The 21,622-nt window shown below is 53.0% G+C and overlaps 1 protein-coding gene across 1 annotated transcript; it reads left to right on the top strand.

Moving 5' to 3' along the window:
* On the top strand, window positions 251–10,621 carry CALM1 (calmodulin 1). Its single transcript, XM_018053844.1, has 6 exons — window positions 251–489; window positions 3,018–3,048; window positions 4,071–4,214; window positions 6,328–6,434; window positions 6,812–6,947; window positions 7,117–10,621. Exons 1-6 carry the CDS (start codon window positions 487–489, stop codon window positions 7,143–7,145), a joined length of 450 nt encoding a protein of 149 aa, XP_017909333.1. The 5' UTR covers window positions 251–486; the 3' UTR covers window positions 7,146–10,621.

The raw sequence follows: 21,622 nt of genomic DNA, 5'->3' as shown, positions 1-21,622 counted from the left end.
CTACGCATCGGCTCTGTCTCCGCCCTGGTCGGGGCTGGCAGCTGCGGGCACTCTTCGGGGCACGCGCCCCGCGCCCCTCCACGCTTCTCCGTGAGGGTCCCAGCCCCGCCGGCGGCCACGCGCGCGAAGGGTCGGCGGGAGGCCGGGCGCGCCGGGGCGGGGCCAGGGCTGGGGGCGGGGCTGGAGGCGGGGCCAGGCAGCGAGGCCCGGCCCTCGCGGCGCGGCGCACGGCGAGGCGGCAGCGCGGCGGCGGAGGGATACGCGGCGCCGTATATATAACGCGGGGCGCAGGCTCGCGGCGCGGCGGCGGTGCTGGGAGCCTTGCAGGCGCGGAGCCGTTAGCGCAGTTGGCGGCGGCGGCGGTCGGCGACGGCACAGCGCTCAGCGCACACGGGGCCCCAGCAGCAGCTGTAGCGGAGGCGCCCTGCGGTCCCGGCCCCGGCGCGGCCACCCTCGCTCTCTCGGCCTCCCTGCCTCGCTCGCACCATGGTAGGTGGGGCGCGGCGAGTGCCGGCGCCGCGGCCGCCTGCCCGCGCTCTCCCGATCCTGTCTCTTCCCGTCTTTCCCTCGCTGGGTGGCTTTTCCTGGCTTCCGGGTGTTGCGCAGCCGCTGCGGCTCAGGACGCGCTCTGGGTTTGCATCCCGGTTTCCTCGGCTGGGCAGCCCTATTTACATTTCGGCCCGTCGTGGGGCCGCGGTTGGCCGCGCCCGGCCCCGAGCGGGGGTTCTGGCCACGCCGGGGCCCCCGCACCCACCCGCTCAGCCGTCGCCCCCGTGCTGCCCTAAGGGCGGGGGCCCGGGCGGGGCCGCGGCCAGACCCCGGCTCGCGAGCGGCGGAGAATGAATGGGCCGGAGCGAGCCGGTGGCGCACGTCGCCGCGGCCGGGGCGCGGGGCCGCCGCCGTCCCCTCGGGGCGCTCCTCCCGCCTCCCTCCCGGGGGGCGCGGCGCGGGCGTGGGTCGGGAAGGAAGGAGCTGGGGGGTGGGGTGGGGGCAGGAAGGCGCGGGGCGGGGGGCAGCGGGGGCGGAAGCGGCGGGCCGGCCGGCCGCCCTGCCCGGGCGGGGCCCTGCGGCGTCCCGGGGTCCGCGTCGCGGCGTCCGGCGCCCCTGCAGACCCGCCCCGCGCGGCGGTAGAGGCGAGCGGGGCCGCGGGGCACCGGGCGGGCCCCCCCGCGGGAGGCGCTCGGCCGTGCTAACTGGGGCGGGGGGCGGGGAGGAGCGCTGGCGCGCGCCGCGGTCTCCAGTGGAGACGCGAAGTTTGTGCTCCGGGGGAGGTGGCGGCGCGCAGGGCAGAAGCGGATGGGAGGCGCGGGGCGCGCTCGGGCCCCGCCCGCGGCGGGTGTGGGGGGGTCTCCCTGGCCTGGAAGGAGAGGCGCCCCGCACCCTGCTCCCGGGGCCACCTCGCCCGGCACTTTCTGCGGCCCGCGCTCCCTCCCGTCCGAGGGGAGATGCCCTCCCCTCTCCGCCTCCTTTGCGGCTCCCCGGCTGCCAGATGCGCCCGTGCGCCTCTCCGGGTGTGCCATCCCCCGGCCGGCAGGGCTGACATCACCCCCCGCCTTTCTGGCTCGGCGGGGCGGGGTGGCTGCTCTCGGCTGGGCCCCCGCACCTCTGCCCCGAGGCCGACGCGGTGTGGCGGTGAGCGTGTCCCTCAGTGTCGAGGCGGGCCGACAGCCTCGATGTACACTCTCAGAGGACACTTCCCCAGCGAGGTGACAGCTTTTCTTGCGAGGTGTGGCCGGCAGCGCTTCCTGTTGTAGGAGGCAGAGACGTAGCCCTGGCATTACATAAATCCTCGTGTTTCCTTCCTTCGCTATGAAGAAAACCGGCGTGCTGTGTCTGGGGTAGGGAGGAGGGGAGGCACAGTTCTAATTTGAAAAAAATGTTTCCCCCCTAAGTCAATATGTTGGAACATCACTCTTCCTGTGAAAGTTTTCACTTGCGAGTTCGAATAAACTGCCATTAGCTTTCTACTAGGACTTGTTTTGGAACTGGTTTCGTTAGCCATCCTTCATTAAAATAAAAATACATACTATCTGTCCTTGAGATCCCAAATCCCCATGGCTGGAGGCCCAGGATCAGCGTTGCAGAGAGCAAGTGATGCAAGGAGAGTTAGCTTCGCGGCATTACCGCCTCTAGTGAAGTGTTTATTAGGGGCAGCTCTTAGATCACCCTTAAAAGGGTAGAGTAAATGTCCTCTAGCAGAGTTCATAGTTCCTCTCAAAAAAAGGAGGGCACGGCCTCATAATTAACGTAGTTTCTGTGTACTTCAGTTTTGCAGTTTTGTAACAGCTCAATTGTAGGACTGTTCCATTATTCCCCCCACCCCGGCTTTTGAATCAGGATAATTTGACCAAGGACATTTAGTTGTTCTAAATGATAGGCTTTTAACAAATAACTGCCTAATTTTAGTGATTGGAAAGCATGGAAATGAAGTTGGTAGGATAACCCATTGCTGTGTATATTTTTCCACTTAACTGTATCTCGTAAAATAGAAAAGCCTGTTAATCCAAGCCAGTGCCATTATGTAACGACAGTTTGGAGATTTGGAGTGCCCGCAGCGGTGCGCAAGGTGCACTGAAGGCCTGACCTGGCCCCGGTCCTGGCTGCAGGGCCGGCCGCGGCAGGTTGGGTCCCTCCGTGGATGGCCGCGGAGAGCGCGGCGTCCGTGCAGTAGGTGGCGCTCTTCTTCCCAGAGCCGGGCCCTGCGGCGGCTGCAGTGGGCCTGTGGCCGCTAGAGGCGCCATTTCTCAGATGATGAACTGACTCCTAGTTGGACCCACCGCAGAGCAGAGAGCCGGTAGGCCCAGAGAAGAAAACCAGAAGTGAGACCTTGTCTAACTTGTCATCCTTTGTTTTTAAAACAGCATAAAGAGTTCCCTGCATTCTAGTTGTTTCTCTTAAATGACACGGTTGAAATTTTCACAGCTGAGAAAGAACACTATTAAAAGACTTAATTGGAAAAGCTATGCTGACTCCAGACTCCCGTGGGTTGAATTATAACCTTTTCTTTTTCTGTGCAGGCTGATCAGCTGACCGAAGAGCAGATTGCTGGTAAGTGGGTGACTACAGGGAGTCTCGGTAGACCAGAACTAGGTAGCCTCCGTGCTGGTGACTCTTCCCCCTCCCCTTAGTCTGAGCAGTTTTCTAAGGCTTTTATTTAAATGCAAACAACAAGGAGAAGTATTTAGGTTAAATGTTACTCCTGGTCAGTCTTGTGGAGATAATGTAAGGTGGAACTAAGGATACCCACTTGCTACACTCTAGAGTGCTTCATGGGGTGCTGGGCTTTGTTTGGAATGAGAGGGCATGGAGCCGGCTACTCAAAAATGTAGTTTAGAATTCTTATGCCCCTTTGTAATGCACCGTGAAAGCTTGTGCCTGCTATTCTAAATGGGAATGGGTGAGGAGGATAGTGAGGACCACCGTAATCATCGCGAAGGGAATGAAGTTAGTGTGGATTTTAGCGTTCAGTGTTCCCTGGAGGACTTCTCGGGCTTTCTGGCCTTGGCATGTGGCATGCCAGATCTCAGTTCCCCAATCAGGGATTGAACCTGCGCCCCCCAAGTCGGGAGTGCAGAGTCTTCACCACTGACGGCCAGGGGAGTCCCTGGAGGGGTTTTCTGAGATGGTTTCTCTTCAGGAAACCAGGACTGCCTTTGGAGTACTCTGAATGCCGTGGAGAGAGAACTCTGGTTACCAGGGATTGCCCATTTCTGGTAACCACCTCTCCTGTTGCTGTGAAACAAGGAGTTCTTAACGGCTGTAGAGATTGCGCAGGAAGGGACAATCTTCCCTTGTCAGATTGGGCCTGGCGCTAAACTGTTGAAGCTTAGCCTTTAAAAGCGTGGGGATTTTGTGGTTTTATGGAACTGGTTGCCTGTGGTGACATTTGCTCTGCTCTGTGTGAAGGTCCGTACAGCGTGACTGCTGTGGGCTTTGTTTCAGCAGATAAAGAGCAGGCGGTTTCTGTTAACTTGCGCAACTTGGCTTGCTTTGGCAAGTTCAGGGGTCGGGCGTGCTGTGACTGGGTTGGGTGAAGACATTCATTCTAAAAGGTAAACTTGTGTTTTCAGAATTCAAGGAAGCTTTCTCCCTATTTGACAAAGATGGTGATGGCACCATCACAACCAAGGAACTCGGAACCGTCATGAGGTCGCTGGGCCAGAACCCGACAGAAGCCGAATTGCAGGACATGATCAACGAGGTGGACGCCGATGGTGAGGGCTCGGGGGCTGTGGACGGTGCCAGTGTGTGTGAGTCAAGCTTAGACCTGTCACCAGGTTGCCTTTCAGGCGTCGGGAGCAAGGCAGGTGTGCAGAGCGCCTTTCTGTGGTTTCCTTAGGCTGTTGACATCATGGGCCTGCCTCTAGCCCTCCTCGCTGTCCATAACGTTTCCTAGATCAGATCACAGCGTTGTTCTTTTCTGCTTGCCATGACCTGTAGCTCAGTCTTTTATCAGCTGGCCCATGAGTCTGCAGTGAGTACTATGGGGAAAGTAAAAATATATAGCCATAGACCTTTTAAGAAAGCTTGGTCGTCTCAGGAGACAAACCCCGAGTGAAGTGGGGGAAGAACCTTAGATGTTACTGTAGAGAAGTGAGTACAGTGGGAGCTGTCAGTGTGTTTATTGAAGAGAATGTCAGGGATTGCGTGAGGCTTGGAGGTGGGGTGCATGACGACCGAGGGGACCCGCTAGGAGGCTGCGGAGCCAGAAGGAGCTTGTCGTTCGGTCGCTTGTTCTCTGGACTCCAGAACAGTGGACAGGAGACCTTTTTACTGCTTGCTTCTATCAGTAAGTAGTTTTTAATCACTCCCCTCTCCCCTCAGAGAAAAACCATGTGCTTTGGAAATAATATTAAATTAGTAAGTGTGATTTATATAATACATTTAAGTAAATTAATCATCTATAAACATAACATTGTAGAACATTAGTAAATTTTGAAAAGATGAAATAGGAATTAACAGTTTGGATCTAGACTTTCTTGATCAGCTTGATACTAGCCACTTAAAATATAAAGTATGGTATAATGTGATAAAACAGAATTATACTGCTGGTCACATATATTTAGAAGCAGGGGTTTGGGGTCACCTCTTTAACAGTGGTTTAAGCCCATTTGAGCTACTTCTAAAGACTGTTTTCATCGTTAATACTTTGGGGAAAGAGGTTTATTCATAGTTCTGTCTCATTTGATTGCTAAGGTGATCAACCATCTGGGAACATAGTGTGGCTCTCTTATAGTCTAGCCCAGGAAGCTGTCTGGGGACTGGCACAATGTATTAGGCCCTCTGATTGTGTGGAACAAGGAGGGGAAGTTGTCTTAAGCTGTAGAATCTAACATTTGCCATGAGTGAATATGTTGATGCTGAAGACATTGCTGTAGGGCCATAAGAGGTCATTTCAGGCTACTGGTTTCTGTCTGCCATGAACGTCAATAATGCTTTAAATTTTTGGAGGCCAAAATGCTTTGAGGGAATCTGTGAATTACTACTTTGTTTTAAAGGTACTGGTGAAAAAGAGTGACTTCCCATAAGGCTTTTTTTCCTTCTAATTTAATTTTTATTTCTATTTAGTTCAAGTTACACTGTTGATCTTGTGGCTTGTCTCTGGTGTATTCATCTCACTGTTAGTTTCAAAGGAGGAGTTTGGAATACTGGTCACAGAACAGATTCTGCTGACAGTTTCCTGATTGTTAATGATCTGAGCTGAGAAAATACTTCTGAGCCATGCACTTAGTAGGAAATAAAGATACTGTTGGGAGAAAACCGCTGGTGACTTCCCATAAAGCGTCTGAGAGGCGCCTCCTGGAGAAGGCTTTCCAGCACTCGAGCTCCTGTCATGAGAGCCACCTTTCCCCACTCACGTCTTTCCCTACTTGCTTTCTTCCTTGAAACCCTTGGTGGCTCAGTGATGGGCCTTTTCCAGCATTACCGGTGTAGGCAGAGTTCGAGCTGAGGGCTCTCCCTGACTTGGGGGAAGGCAATCTCAGGTGCCTCCCTCGGGAGTGGAAAGATGAAGCCAGCGCTGCCGTGGGCCTTTTTTTCCTGTTGAACTGTACCAGCCTTCCAGTGGCCAAGAAGCTGTGTGCAGCTTCCTTTGCATCATTAAATGCTCTCCTGGGCATTGATTACTAGTTTGAATTGCATGAATCATGTGAAATTGCCCTGTGAAGTTTTTGAATAGTTTAGACCGAAGATAATACAACCTGATAAAGCAGTTCACCAGTGTGTCTTACCAAATGCTTACTGTTCTATAAAATGATATTAAAGTTATCTATTGAGTAGTGATAACTGGAGCACTTATTTCACACAAGCTTTGTTTTTTAATTTGAGGTAATGGCACCATTGACTTCCCAGAATTTTTGACTATGATGGCTAGAAAAATGAAAGACACCGACAGTGAGGAAGAGATCCGCGAGGCATTCCGAGTCTTTGATAAGGTAACCCTGTGTCTGCGTTGCTGAAATATGACTTTGTGGTCATTTCTAAACGCTTTCACATGCTTTTCTAGTTAAAACACTTTACCTGCCTGCCTGAGCCTCTAATCTCACTTTCAAATACTCCGGACTCACTGCAGTGACCTTACCACACAACAGTGAGCGTGGTGAACGGCAGAGGAATTGTGAGCCGGGTGTTTGACTGTTGCAGTTTGCTCTGCCTTTCAAGAAGCCCCTGCGGTTTCTGGACTGCTGTCTGCATGTGTGCAGTGGTGGAGGGGGGCTAGAGAGTTGGCGGGTACACACGGCAGTGGCAAGTCAGAGCCCTGCCTGCCCGCGGCGCTGAGTCCCTGCTGGTAACCACCGCGGCGTGTTCGCAGGATGGCAACGGTTACATCAGCGCCGCAGAGCTCCGCCACGTCATGACAAACCTGGGAGAGAAACTGACAGATGAGGAAGTCGACGAGATGATCAGAGAAGCTGACATCGATGGAGACGGACAAGTCAACTACGAAGGTAAAACGCCACGTTTCCTTAGCCTGCTTTGTAACGGTCCTCCCTTCAGGATCTGTGAGCAAGTTAACTACTGCAACGAGGGCTTTTTCCCTTATGCAGAGTAGAGATGTTACCTTCATTAAAGCTGCTTCTGAAGATAACCGGAAGTTATGATTATTTGTCTTTTCAGAATTCGTACAGATGATGACTGCAAAGTGAAGACCTACTTTCAACTCCTTTTTCCCCCCTCTAGAAGAATCAAATTGAATCTTTTACTTACCTCTTGCAAAAAAAAAAAAAAAGTTCATTTACTCATTCTGTTTCTATATAGCAAAACTGAATGTCAAAAGTACCTTCTGTCCACACACACACAATCTGCATGTACCGGTTGGTGGTCCTGTCCCCTAAAGACCAAGCTACACATCAGTTTTCCGATATAAATACTCGTCCTACCTTAACAATAAGGAAGCACTTCGTGGACTCCTGGCAGGTCCATCTGCTCGTGATTAGTGACACTGTTTGGGCTGGCCAGTTTTTCATGCATGCGGCTTGACAATTGAGCACAGTCAGGCGTTTGTATTAAAAATGAAAAAGTGAAAAAAACAAATTCAAAACCTACTCAGAGGGGTTCTAGTTCAAATTGTTAGTATAAATTGTTGTAGCTGGTTTACTGAGAAGAGGCATTTAGAATTGGTTCGCCTCAGGATGCCGTGTGGGCAACTGTCCAGGCGGAGCCCCCCTGCTGCAGGGCCGGCCTCTCTAACGCCCCCCGGCGACCGTGACGCACGCTGGCGGCGTGCCTGTCTGTGTCTGCAGCGTTGTCCGCGTTGTGCTGAGTGGAATGGGTGTCAGGCTATCACCATTCATACAAATTTTTAAAAAGAAACTTTTATCAAGGGAGCATCTTTGGACTCTCTGTTTTTAAAACCTTCTGAACCATGACTTGGAGCCGGCAGAGTAGGCTGTGGCTGTGGACTTCAGCACAACCATCATCATTGCTGTTCAAGAAATTTACAATTTACGTCCATTCCAAGTTGTAAATGCTAGTCTTTTTTTTTTTTTTCCAATAAAAAGACCATTAACTTAAAGTGGTGTTAAATGCTTTGTAAAGCTCAGACCTAAATGGGGACGAGCCAGTCGGAGGGGAGGCCAGTGTACCTTTAAAAATACCCTTGGCCCAGTATTGGGTACCCCCCACCCACACAGACACGCATCCCAGCACCAACCACTGAGCTTGAGACCTTTCCCCAAACCAAGCGGATACTGATGGCTTCGTCTTGTTATGGACATGTAGGGCCACTTGTACTTTCACTGGGGGGAGGGAAGTGGATCATGGTAACTTACTGGTTGTTCAGGCAGCAGAGCTCTTAAATGAAGGAAAAAGCCCACTTTCTCAAGCATGTGTTTAGGGGTTCTTATTAATTGTGCTGCTGGTTACATGTTGTACGTAACTTTGAGACCAACTGTGCAAGAGATGATCCAGTGCGTCTGTGACTGAACCCTTGCTGTGTGTGGTGGAAGCAGTGGTCACTTTTCTAAGCCAGTCTCTTCATGCCTAAAGGACACCACCAGTCACCTTTTGATGCACAATTTTTAATTTATGATTGTACTTAACTTGACTTCACTCCTCCCCGCCCCCTGCCCCCAATAGAACCAATTCTAACCTCCAACTTGAAAGTAAAACTCCAGCCCAGAGGGAATTTTGTATTTCTTTACAGAACTGTAACTGAAGCTAAGGAGATGCTGGTACTGACCTTGGCGGTGCGATTGGTCTGCCTAAACGCCCCCTGAAAAGGAATTGGATTCAGTGCAGAGCTCTTTCTGAAGGCTGAGTGTGCATTTTTCAGGGTGTTAACTGGTGGCATGTTATTAGGAGATTGGGTTTTGAGTATTCCTGTATGGGAGGTCTGACTGCCCAGGAACAGCAGCAGGCTGCCAGTGAGGCGATGGGACGCGCTCTGCAGCCCGTCGGGTGCCTTCAGGGTTGGTTTATGGAGACCCTGCGCCTCTCATCTGCTCCCTGCCTCTCTGGCGTTTTGCAGCGCCCTGATTTTCCCCGCCAGAGGGGTGGGTCCGAGCCACGGAGAGGAGCCCGCCCCTCCGCTTGGCTGCTGCTCTCTGGGCTGGGTGGTTGGTAGAAGAGAGGTTGGCGTCGTGGGCGAGGCTTGGCTTCTGTAACTCCCTGAATCTGGAAGGAACGTCAGTACCGTGGAGGTTTTCTCCCGGTGAGATAGGAATGGGGTTTCTGGTTCAAGGAATTGGATAACCTGGATGTTTCTTGCCAGGAGGTCAAGTAGCAAGACTGTTGACCCGTTCTCAGGCCTGTGGCCGATGATCTCTTGGTAGCTTTAAAAAGGGTAAAGGACGATTTGGCTTGTTTTTCAGGAACTTTGCCTTCTGTCCTGGCCCTCTCGCCATGGGGTGGACTCTGTGTTGGTCCCGTAGGCTTTCCTAAAAGACTACCCTTGAAGCCAGGTTCCTAAGTGGCTGGCCAGGATCCTGTTTGGGAGCCGGAAACGTACCCCCAAGGGGTGCTGAGTTCCAGTTTGGCCTCAAGGGGAAGCCTAGTCCACTGGGGCCTTTCTGGCCTTGGGGACAACCAGCCCCCTAGGGTTAGGTGTCCCCAGTCCACGGGGGCTTGTGAGGACATAAGCTGGGCGAGGGGGCGCGACTCTGAAACTTGGCCAGAACCTTCCCGTAAACTCTGGCCCCACTTCTAACTGCTCTATAAACACAGATACATATATTTATATATATATACAGAGTGACTGACTGGCATCCGCTTGAACCTGAGACTTGCCATAAAAAACTGCTGAGCCCTTGGCGCGCACGCTCAGCTTCGTCCTCCATCTGTTCGGGGTAGGTGTCGAGCAAACGTGTCTTGATATTTCAGATGAGTTTCTGATGCACTGTTGCCAAGGAAGGCTTTTTTTTTTTTTCCTGATTTTTTGACAAACGAATTTTTTGCACACTTTAAATTGGTGACTTTTGGCAACTTTCAAACACACTGAAAACTAGCTGCTGTACATATTTTTATACCCTCTTTATAAGCGCATGTTTGACTGTACTCGTGACCACGTCGTGACGCGGGGCTGTCCAGTCGGCCTGGCGTGGCTCGGGCCGTTGGAGAAGCGGTGTGACTAGCGGCCCCTCAGCAGTCCCGGGAACTTCCTCCTGAACAGAGTGAATTTGGTCAAGGCTGCTCCTGGTTCATTCAGCCGTTTTCAGCATTTGAAGTAATTACTGTATATTCTAAATACACCCATCCTTTTGGCAGTGACTAGATTTCCACGAATGTGTCTTACTATATCCTTCAGCTGGCAGTTACTCTTAGCTCTTACTGACCCCTTGAAGCTGTTCTGCAGGAGACAGAAGCTCTTTGCAGTCTGTATCCCTCGGAGGAAGAAGGTAGTGGCGTGGGTGGAGTGTGTGTTCTTTCTCCAGATTTATTATAATGTTCATTAAACACGTCTGTAGCCAAGATGGTGGGGGTCCTCTTGTTACGGAAGTGACCCTTCACCGTGGCGATTTGTGAAGGAGATGCACTTGAACGTTGCTGTAAATCTTGAGATAAACTGTTTGGAGATTTAACCGCCTCTCTGATGGGGGACCAACTCTATGGAAATTGTAAATAAGTTTTATTTATAAACCTGGCACTGTATTCAATAAACATTTCTGCAGCCTTTCATCTCTAACTGCGAACTCTGGAGGTTTTTAGCCCCCGCTGCCGTCCGTTCCGTTTGCTCAGTGAACAGGCTGTGCCTGCGCGCCAGTACGGTGGCGGAGGGGCCAGAGCCACCTCAGAGACGTCCCGCTCTGGCCTTAGCCTGGTTTTAAAGTTCAGGTCTGGGGACTTGGCCTGGCGGTGCAGTGGCTAAGGCCCTCCCTTCCCAGGGCAGGGAGCTGGGTTCAAACCCTGGCCAGAGAACTAGACCCCATATGCTGCCGTGAGATGAAGCCCAGAGCGGCCAGACATCCAGAAAAATGCAGTTCAGGGTTAGTAGCTGACGCTGAACCCTGGCGTTTCCCTCTGTCCCTGTTTGCTTTGTGTGGAAAATTCACACCGTGGAAAGATCTTCCTCTTTAACCTCAAGGTTAATTCGAGTCTCTTTAGAAATTGTGTGAAGAAGTACACTTTAGAAATTAGATGGGGGTTAAATATTAGCTGGGAATTTACAGTTGCATAAGCAGCGGCTTCTGCCCAAGTCCCGAGCAGGACAGCTGAGGAACGGCGGGGGCCGGGTGGTGGGCCCGGGAGAGGGGCCGGAGGCGGGGTGCAGTTCCCACTGAGAACTTCGGAGTGGAAACCTGGCCCTAACCAGTATTGCCCTAACAGCGTGGCCCCCGACCCTGTCTCGAGACTGCGTCCTCAAGCAGGAGCAGCATCTGGCTGCCCCCTGTGTTTGCAGAAGGGCCTTCCGCAGGCTGCCTCGCCTCCTTAACAAAGCGCGCAAGAGCTGAGAAGGCGGGAATGGTCACAGGTTAAGGGCCCGAGACGCGCTGGGAGCCTCCGCCTCTGCACCACCAACCCCTGTCCGCAGGGGGACCGAGCTGTCTGCTGAGACCTCAGGCCTGGCCCGCAGCCCACGGACAGGTTCTTTCCCTCTCTACGCCTCAGTTCAAAAAGATTATTGGACCTTGAGTCGCTCAGTCATGTCTGACTGCAGCCCACCAGGCCCCTCTGTCCATGGGATTCTCCAGGCAAGAAGACGAGCAGGTGGCCGTTTCCTGCTCCAGGGGACCTTCCGACGCAGGGGTCTAACCCATGTCCTGCACTGCAGGCGGAGTCTTTGCCCCTGAGCCGCCAGGGAAGCCAGGTACCTTCTACCTGTGGCCTTCTAGGATTCTGACCAACCCAGCTTGGCATCGCTTGGTACTGAAACAGAAATTGCAGCCTAAAGGGTGGGAGGCAAAGGAGTATAGGCGTGTTGTATACTTGGAGATGATAAATGGGATTTTGAAAGTCTCAGCAGCTTAATGTTGGGGGTGGAGCAGCGGGTTCTGTTCAGTCGCTCAGTCATGTCCGACTCTGCGACCCCGTGGAGCAGAGGGTAAGTTTTGTTGTTAAGACTGTGGGATGTAATACTGGAACGTGGGTCAAGGAAACTGATCATGAAGCCACTTCCCTCCTCCTGGCGGGACAAAAGTAGGAAGCCGCCATTCACTGCCTGAGGGAGATTCAGTCCAAGTGACAACGTCATCTGGTTTTTCAGCCGTTTTGGTTCAGGAAGAACAACTCGCGCGCGCACACACACACACACACACACACACACACTTCCAATCTGAGTGAACTTCCCCGGGCCCTGTGGGCTGCTGCATCCAGTGACTCAGGATGCCTTAGAAGGAAATAAAACTCCAAGTTTTTTATAGCTTGCCGCTTCTCTCCCACCGCCTCAGCCCTGCGCCGGGGCGGGAGGAGCCGCTTGCCGGAACCCGCGGGAGGGCTGGCGCAGCCCAGGAGCTGGGGCCCCACTGACCATCGCTGAGCCCGGGTTAGAGAAGACGGCGGCAGTCTCCCGCGTCAGAATCACCCGTGTTCTGCCTGTGTCAGCAGCCTCGGAAGCGAGGGTGTATTGACTTTCGTTCTTCGACTGTGCCTTGAGGCCTGTGGGATCTTAGTTCCCCAACCAAGGGTTGAACCCTCGTCCCTGCATTTGGAGTGTGGAGTCTTGAGCCCTGGACCGCCAGGGGAGTCCCAGCAAAGGCCACACTTTTTAGTTTTGTTTTCACCTTTACAAAGATACAAGGGAAACCCTAGAGTTTCCTCCTCTAGTAAGGTGATCTCATAAACGTTCTGTTATAATGTGATAACCTTTTTATCCTGGCTGCGTATAAGCATGTACAGTTTGTTTTTAAACTTTTTCTTTCCCTTTCTGAGTCTTAATATACCCTTCAAGTTGGGATTTTCTTTTTTTATTATGTTTTGTAGTTAATTTTTCCCCCCACAGACTGATAGCAGAGTCAATATTTGAGATAAAGGATTACGTTTGAAAAGCAGAAAACAAGTGAGAAAATAATTATAAAATGATAGTATTTTAGTTAAAGGACTAGTTCATATAGTGTAATCATTATAAACAAATAGAAATAAGTGAAGACAAATTATAAAATGATAATATCTTCCTAAAGGGACCAGCACATACATTGCATTTCCAATGCAAGTACCCATATCTGGTGATTCTCAAACTTTTCCATGACAAGAAACTTATTAACCTCAAAAGGCAGGCCCATTTTTATAAAAGTATTTTTCTGATTCTAATAAAAATGCTATTTATTGTATAAGGTTTGTGATATTTCACTGGTAACTCAGCAGGTGCAGGAGATGCTAGTTCGATCGCTGCTTTGGGAAGGTCCCCTGGAGGAGGGCATGGAAACCCACTCCAGCATTCTTGTCTGGAGAATCCCATGGACAGAGGAGCCTGGCGGGCTACAGTCCATGGGTTCACAAGAGCCAGACACCAGTGAGCAACTAAACCACCATTTTTCTGATTCTAATAAAAATGCTGTTTATTGTATAAGATTTGTGATAACAACTGACCCCACTACCCTGTAAAAGATAGTTAACACTTTGTATTTCCTTCCAGAATTTTTTCCATCGTATGGATACAGAGATATATTTGACAAAACTAAGATCTATATGTGTATTTTTTAACATTAAGGATAACATTCTTACATATAATCACATATTGCACATATATATGTATCATAGTCTTTTTCATCCTTTACACTTTTTCCAAGATACAATTCATGTCACACAACGTTCATACTTGCAGAGCACACAGCTCAGTAGTTGTTAACACACTCACAGCGTTGTATAACCGTCAACGCTGATTTTAGTTTTCATCGCCCAAAAGAATCCCTGAGCCTGTTAGCGGTCCCTCCCCACCCCCCTTCCCAGTCCTGGGAGTCACTAATCTACTTTCTGTGTTGATGGATTTGCCTGTTCTGGATATTATATAAATAGAATAATATATTCACATTTTAAAAATTCTCTTTCACTTTTTATACTGAACATTTCTCCATATACTTAAATTCTTGGATATAATTTTTAAGGAGCTGGCTCTATCAAGATAGCATCATTTACTTCATCTCCCAATAAAGGCCATTTGGCACATTATGTTTTGAGCAGTTGTAAGTATGAGAACGTTGTTGGAAGGTGAACCTTGCATCCATGTAGCCTCTACCCGTTGACCTACTTAAGCCTGATGGAGCTGGCCCCGGACCTGTAACCCTGCTCCACAAGGCAGCCCTTGGCCGTTCACATTTTCACACACCCTCCTGAAGTCTTCAGTCTTCATATTTGCCTTTTTTTGGGAAACCAGTCTGAGAGGAATCAACAGGATGCTGTGAAATTCACCCAGGTTCCACATTTAAACAGATACCTGCATTCAAATCCTGTCTTCCCGTGTGGTGTGAATTTTGCCAAGTGCTGAGTCTGCCTCAGTGTCTTCAGGGCGGCTGTAAAAGTGCGTGAGAGGCTGCACATCCACTGCCATCCAGGCGAGCACACGTGTGCACGCTCAGCGGCTCGGCGGTGCCCTGCTCTGCGACCCCGTGGACTGCCGCCTGCCCGGCTCCTCTGTCCATGGGATCCTCCAGGCAGGAGCACCGGAGTGGATTGCCATTTCCTCCTCCAGTGGATGGTGTTGAAAAACACGCTGTTCTCCTTCCGCACAGGGTGAATTCTGATGCCACAGAAGAAAATGAGGGCAGGCTTTCTGCTTACTCTGGTTGATCCAGCTCACGTTGGTTCTTGGGGATTGTCACTTCCTTCCTTTGTCTAAAGCACACAGACCTAAGCCTCTGCTCCTCACCGCTCCGGATGCCCTAATGGTAGTCGCCAGCCTCTTGTCCCCAGGTGCCTATTCCCCAGAGTCCGGCAGCTCTGTTGGACCCTCAGCCAGGCCAGGCCCGAGGGCACCCCCACGGGAAGAGCTGCGGCACCCTTGAGGACTTGTTGGCGGGACAGTGATGGAGAGCCCGTTCTTTTTATTTTTTTTCAGATAATTATTTTTTAATGTTAAATTTATTTTTTAATGGAAGGATAGTTGCTCTACAGGATTGTGTTGTTTCTGCCGAATAGCAACGTGAGTCAGCCGCAGTACACAGATGCCCCCTCCTGAGCACCCCTGCCCGTCTCCCTCCCCCCCAACCCCTCCAGGCTGCTACAGAGCCCGGGTTTGAGTTCCCTGGGTCTGCAGCAGAGACCCCGTTCTTGTTGAAGGCCCTGGACCCCGACAGGAGAGGTCCCTGCTTAGGCGCTCTCTTTACCGTTAGCCTCCCGTCCGCTCCACCCCGTCTTGCTGCTCCCTCTCCTCTGGGCCCCGTGGGGCCCTCCCCAGCTCTGGCTAGTCCTTGAGAAATATTCCCTGCCCCCAGCCAGGAGCCCATCTCCCTACTACGGCTGGGCCCTGCCAAAACGTGGGGAGCCACCTGGTCACGCCTCCCCTCCTCTCTTCTCCGCCTCCGTCTTCGTCTTCAGCTGGCAGGCGTCACGCAGCATCCCTGGGCTCCCACCGCCTGATTCCAACTCAGGGTCAGAGACACTCCCCAGACCCCAGAAGTGGGTGATGCTCCAGTGGTTGGCTCAAAGCTACTGAGCTCATCCTTTCTGAGGGGTCCCAGAGGGGAGCTCAGGGTGTGGGTGCAGCTGTTCAAACAGGGCAAATTCTTTCACGCAGCCTTGCAAACCACAGCCTGGGCTTCCCTTTCAGGCTGCCACCTGTGACCAGGGAGGAATTCAGAACCTACTTCTTTGCTGTTTCCTAGTGGGAGAGCCTGCTCAGGAGAGGAAAAGGGAGAGTGCCGCCTTCTGGCTGGTTGTTCTCGGGTCTAGAGCCCAGAATTAACTTCGAAATAGTGGAAGGTTCGGGAAGATCTGCTGGAGAAGCGGTAGGCTACCCACCCCAGTACTCTTGGGCTTCCCTGGTGGCTCAGCTGGTGCAGAATCTGCCTGCAGTGTGGGAGACCTGGGTTCGATCCCTGGGTTGAGAAGATCCCCTGGAGAAGGGAAAGGCTACCCACCCCAGTATTCTTGCCTGGAGAATTCCAGGGACTGTACCGTCCATGAGGTCACAAAGAGTCGGACACGACTGAGCGACGTTCACTTCGCTTTTCCGCCTCCACCTTTTGGGAATCCTCTGCAGGCTGTTCCTAGAAATGTTATTAGATACAACTTATGAATGTGCTGATGAGCAACACGTGTCAGCTCGAGTACACAAGCGGGATGCAGGCAGCGAGGATGCAAAGCTATCACCAGAGGGCTTGTGACACAGTGCTCGTAGCTACGACGGAATCCGGCAGACGATAGTGTGTCTGAACCACATGAGGAACAGTCTCGTTGTCTGTGTGTGTGTGTGGAACATTGACTGCGTCCAGCCATTAGACATTTCACATTGCTTGGATGCCAATAAATACGAAAACTTAGATAAAAGGGAGAATTTCCTGGAGAACCGACTCAAGCAGCAGAAAGTGTAAAACAAACGGACCACTAAAGGGATATAATTAGAAGTTAAAACATCTCTGCATGTGCTGGGCACTGTCAGACTGTGCCCTACGCCTCCAGTGAGTGATGAGGCCTTGGTCTCGTCCCCTTGAATCTAAGAGAACACGATGACTATTTTTTTTTTCATTAATATTTGTTTGGCTGTGTTGGGTCGTGGTTGGGGCACGTGGGGTTTAGTCCCCTGAGCAGGGGTGGAACCCGGGCCCCTGTGTCGGGAGCATGGGGTCTTAGCCTTCGGAGCAGCATCAGTGCCCCCGGGGCACGGTGGCCACTTCGAGCGATGGGATACACGGGGAGGGGTTGCTGGTTTCTGGTCCCATGTGTGTTTCCAGTTCTGCCCATGGGACATTCTGGAAGCCCTGAGAGCTCCATGCTGGAGAGGCCACATGTAGACGATTCAGTGGACGGTCCGTTGGGCCTAATCTTTTTATCTGCGGTTGTCACCGAGGTGCCCGATAAGTTGAGGCCTGCAGCCTCCAGGCCAGGCCATTTGCCAGCTATTCAGCAAACTGAGTAACCTCTGTCGGGAAGACCCCCTGGAGGATGGCATGGCAGCCCACTCCAGTCTTCTTGCCTGGAGAATCCCGTGGACAGAGGAGCCTGGCGGGCTACAGTCCATAGGCTTGCGAAGAGTCAGACACGACTGAAGCAGCTGAGCAACCTCAGTTGACCTCAGGTGGAGCAGAAGAATCACCCATCTGAACTCTGCCTGAATTCCTCACCCACAAAATCAGGCGATAAAACGGTAGTTAAGTCACTAATATTTGGGTTCATTTGTTTTGAAGTAACAGATAACAAAGCCACCACCAAAAATAGAACAGATCCTTCCAGGGAATAAAAAAAGAGAGACTATGTTAGAACAGGTTCTCCACGCCAGATCAGAATATAAGAGAGGAAGGAAGATGACGGGCCAGTCTGTACACCTAGATGCAAAAATATACCAACCCAGGTGTTCAACCCAGCCCTGCAGTGTACTGAAGAAACTGCATCTGTGGACATGTTGGTTGTAATCCAATGATCCAGAGATTGTTTCACATGGAAGGCGACAGAGTCGTACCAAGGGGAGTAAAGGCTGAACAGCGGAGCTGGAGGAAGGGCAGGTGCCCCAGGACTCGGGCTCTTCTGGGGCTGGGACCCCGCTGCTGTGTGCGGCCTCCGGCTCTCTCGCCTCGCACACTGCCTGTCCTTCCAGCCTTCCTCGCAGCCCGGCTTCCCCTGCCCTAGGAACTGTGGCTGCCGCCCCTCCTGAGTCTGCAGTAGCGCAGGGTGGAGACCACCTGTGTCGGCCCACCTTCCCACATTCTGGGCAGGGATTCCGCTGCAGTTTGCCTCCTCTTGAACTCTCCAGCTGTGCCAGGTGGGAGACTCTGGGCAACGGGCTGTGTATTAGTTTCCTGTTGCTACGTAACAAGTACAGGCTCTGCAGCTTAAAACAGCGCATTATCTTACGGTCCTGGAGGTCAGAAGTCTGAACTCACTTTTTTAAAAAAAGTAATATTTATTGGAGTACAGTTGCTTTACAATATTGTGTTATTTTTTGCTCTTTGGCAAAATGAATCATTTCTACATGCAGATACAGCTCCTCTTTCTTTTAATTTCCTCCCCATTTAGGTCACGGCAGAGGATTAAGCAGAGGTCCCTGCGCTATTCAGAACATCCTTATTAGCTGTCTATTTTATGCAGAGTACCAATAGTGTGTATTTGTCAGCCCAAGCCTCCCAAATCCTCCCACCCCCTCCCCTCAGCATCCATACATGTATTCTCTGTCTGCGTCTCCCTTTCTGCTGTGCAAATGAGATCACCTACGTGATCTTCCAGGTTTCACATGTGTGCATTAGTATATGGTATTTGTCTTTCTCTTTCTGACTTCACTTTGCACGACACCCTCTAGGCTCATCCGCAGCTCTGCAAATGGCCCAGTTTTGCTCCTTTTTATGGCTGAGCAGCACTCCACCGTATGTATGCACCACAGCCGCTTTATCCATCCGCTGTCGATGGGCCTTTAGGTTGCTCCCATGTCCTGGTTTGAAGTTACGTGCACGAGGCTAAAATCACGGTGTCCGCAGGACTGGTTTCTTCTGGAAGCCTCAGGAGGGAATCCGCTTCCTTGCCTCTTCCAGCTTCCAGAGGTCGCCTGTATTCCTCGGCTCATGGCCCCTTCCTCTGTAAGAGCAGCGTCTTCAAATCTCTCTCTACGGCCCTGCTTCTGTTATCACATCTTCTCTGACTGTGACTTTCCTACCTTCCTCTTATAAGACCTTCGTGATTCGTTTTGGTCCATCTGGACAATCCAGGATGTTCTTTCCACCTCAGGATCCTTCACCACATCTGCAGTCTCTTTCCATGTAGTGGAGCATTTCCACGAGTTCCAGGAACTGGATGTGGGCCTCGTTGGGGGCCACTATCCTGTCTGCCCTAGACGGTGGTTGGCGTGGCTTCGATCAGCTTCTCCCCTCTGGACCAGTTCCCAACCACTAGGAAGCGGGGCTGCTCTAAAGTCAGGGCAGTTTCCACAGAAGCCTCAGGTGTGAGAGGAGGGCTCGGAGGACGGGAACACTGCCCGTGGAGGGTGGAAGCTTCCCCTTCAGGGGCATTTATGTCCAGTCATCGTCTGAACTAGAGATGTGAAGGTGCTCGTGATCCCTTCCTTGCCCTTCATGCAATCTCAACTATATTATTTTAACCAACACTGAAATAGCACTTAGTCGGTGCCAAGTGTTGGTTTAAGCCCTTGACACAGAGTCACTCATGTAATCTGCAACACATTTTTCAACTTCAGTGGAGACAGAAGCCACTAATAAGAGAGGTCGTGGGGGAAACTTGTTCCCTTTTATGGCTAAGCAATATGCCACTGTTTGCAGAGGCCCCAGTCTGTTGTTCGTTCATCTGCTGATGGGCAACTGGGTGGTTCCCATCTTTTGCCTCCCCCTTGATCTCCAGTGACGCATGGATCAAAGAAAAGGGCCCTAGTGGGCGATGCTGACATCCCAAGTGAGAGGGATGGACAGATGTGCCCAGGGGCCCTGTGCCCTGCCCGCTGTTTGGGGGGCAGTGCTGAGAGCCCGGATGTTGGCCTCAGGACACCCAGCTCTGAGTCCTGACTCTGCTGCCTGGGTTCCCGGGACCCCCTGCCGAGTGGAGCCGGCCGTGCCTGGGTGTCAGGAGGCTCTGTGGATGCGAGGACCCCTCGGCAGGCCGAGCAGCTCAGCAGGCGGGCAGCTGCTGCAGCTGCTTCCCAGACTCACGTGGAGAGTGAGTCTCTGGGCCTCGTGTGAGCAGCCTGCTTGCGTCTGCCTCCTGCCTCCTCCTTCTAGTCTGCTGGTTGAGGCGGGTTGCCGCTGCTCTGAACCACTTTCCCCTCCTGGGCTCCTGGGTCGAGCTGGGCTGGGAACTTGATTCTCCTGCTTCCAAACTTCAGACTCCTTCCTCTGAAATGACGTGAGGGGATGCCTTCTGTCAAGTTGCTATGGAAAGGTGAGGGGCAGGCTCTTTGTGAAACAGACCCATGTGAGCATCCAGGTGCAAACCTGCGCACAGCTGTGCACACACGGGCAGGGCGGCCGCCGAGACAGAGCAGCGGAGAGGACCCTCGCTCCCCCCGCCAGCTGGTGCACGCTCTTCCCTTCAGTGCGGCCGGGCCGGGGCAGCCCTCCTGCCGGAGGCTCGCTGCGCCAGGGCCGGGCCAGGGCAGGAGAGGACGCTTGGGTGTTTGGGGCCATGGAACATTGGCGTGGGTGGCCGTTCCCTCCTCCAGGGGGCTTTCCAGCCCAGGGGTTGGACCCAGGCCTCCTGCATTGCAGGTGGGCTCCATATTGTCTGAGCCACAGGGAAGCCCAGGTGGCCCAGTAAAGAGCCCGCCTGCCCGTGCAGGAGACGCGGGAGACGCGGGTTCGACCCCTGGGTCGGGAAGATCCTCTAGAGAAGGAAAGGGCAGCCCGCTCCAGTACTCTTGCCTGGGAAATCCCCTGGACAGAGGAGCCTGGCGGGCTACTGTCCATGGGTTTGCAGAGTCAGACACGACTGAGCGACCAGACAACAAGGATGCTGTGGAATATCGTGAGGTCGAAGGCCATGGTGGTGATTACCAGGCACGCGCCGGACGAGTGTGCATACTGCCCCCCGGGAGCCCTTGCTCACCCGGGGCACACCCCGCGTGCACACGCCTGCCCACCCCAGACTTGCTGGCCTCCTGCAGTCAGTCTTCCTCGAGCGAGGCCAGGCCAGGCTGGCTCAGGTGGCTCTTGGCCAGCCTGCCGACCTTCCACTCAGCTCTGGCCTGAGAATCTGCAGGGAAGCAGCTGCTCGCATCCAGAACTCTGACCTGCCCTGGGCGGGCCTGCAGTCCTCTGGCCCGGGGTCCAGCCGCCAGCCACGCTTCCTGCCTGCCTTCCCCTCCTGCCAGACATGATCGCAGGGAGAAAATCCCACCCTGCACGGGGTTCTCCTTGGAAAGAGGCCTATAGGAAGGGCCAAGGCTGGCTTTCCCAGCTTTAGGAGCCGGGAAGGCACTCTGAGATAACCGGGCTGAGCACTCCACTCACCAGGTAAAGAAATAGGTCCCCAGTATTGCAGGTGGTGGTGGTGGTTTAGTTGCTAAGTTGTGCCTGACTCTTTGTGACCCCATAGACTGTAGCCCACCAGGCTGCTCTGTCCATGGGATTTTCCAGGCAAGAATACTGGAGTGGGTTGCCATTTCCTTCTCCAGGGGATCTTCCCGACCCAGGGATCGAACCCAGGTCTCCTGCATTGCAGGCAGATTCTTTACTGACTGAGCTATGAGGGAAGCTGTCCCCATAGGGTGGTGAGCCCTCCCCAGGCCCAGAGGGCACCTTCTGCCCCCGAAAGTCACAACCCCCCTGTTGGTGTCCCGATTCCCTCCTGGGTTATGACCCCGAGGATGAAAGGTCCCAGCTGGCCCAGGGTTTTGCTTCGAGCCGAGACCATGGGTCTTCTCCCAGCTCCCATCAGGACGTGCCCTCTCGAGTCCTGATCTCCCGGCGCAGGGGCGGGGGGGCGGGGGGGGGCCCACCGAACTGGCCAGCTGACCGACACTGCGGCGCGGTGGTGAGTGCCGCTCTGGGGCGCGTGTGGCCTCCACCCAGTTCAGCTCGCCCTTCCCCCGCACCACCCCACACCAGCCCACCTGGCTGAGAGCGTCCTGGAGGCCAGGGCTGGTCCACGCGTGGTCTCTTCT

This window comes from Capra hircus, chromosome 10 (assembly GCF_001704415.2).
Source record: "Capra hircus breed San Clemente chromosome 10, ASM170441v1, whole genome shotgun sequence".
Lineage (NCBI taxonomy): Eukaryota > Metazoa > Chordata > Mammalia > Artiodactyla > Bovidae > Capra > Capra hircus.
Note: the sequence above shows the minus strand (reverse complement) of the source record. Positions and strands in the feature narration are given on the sequence as shown.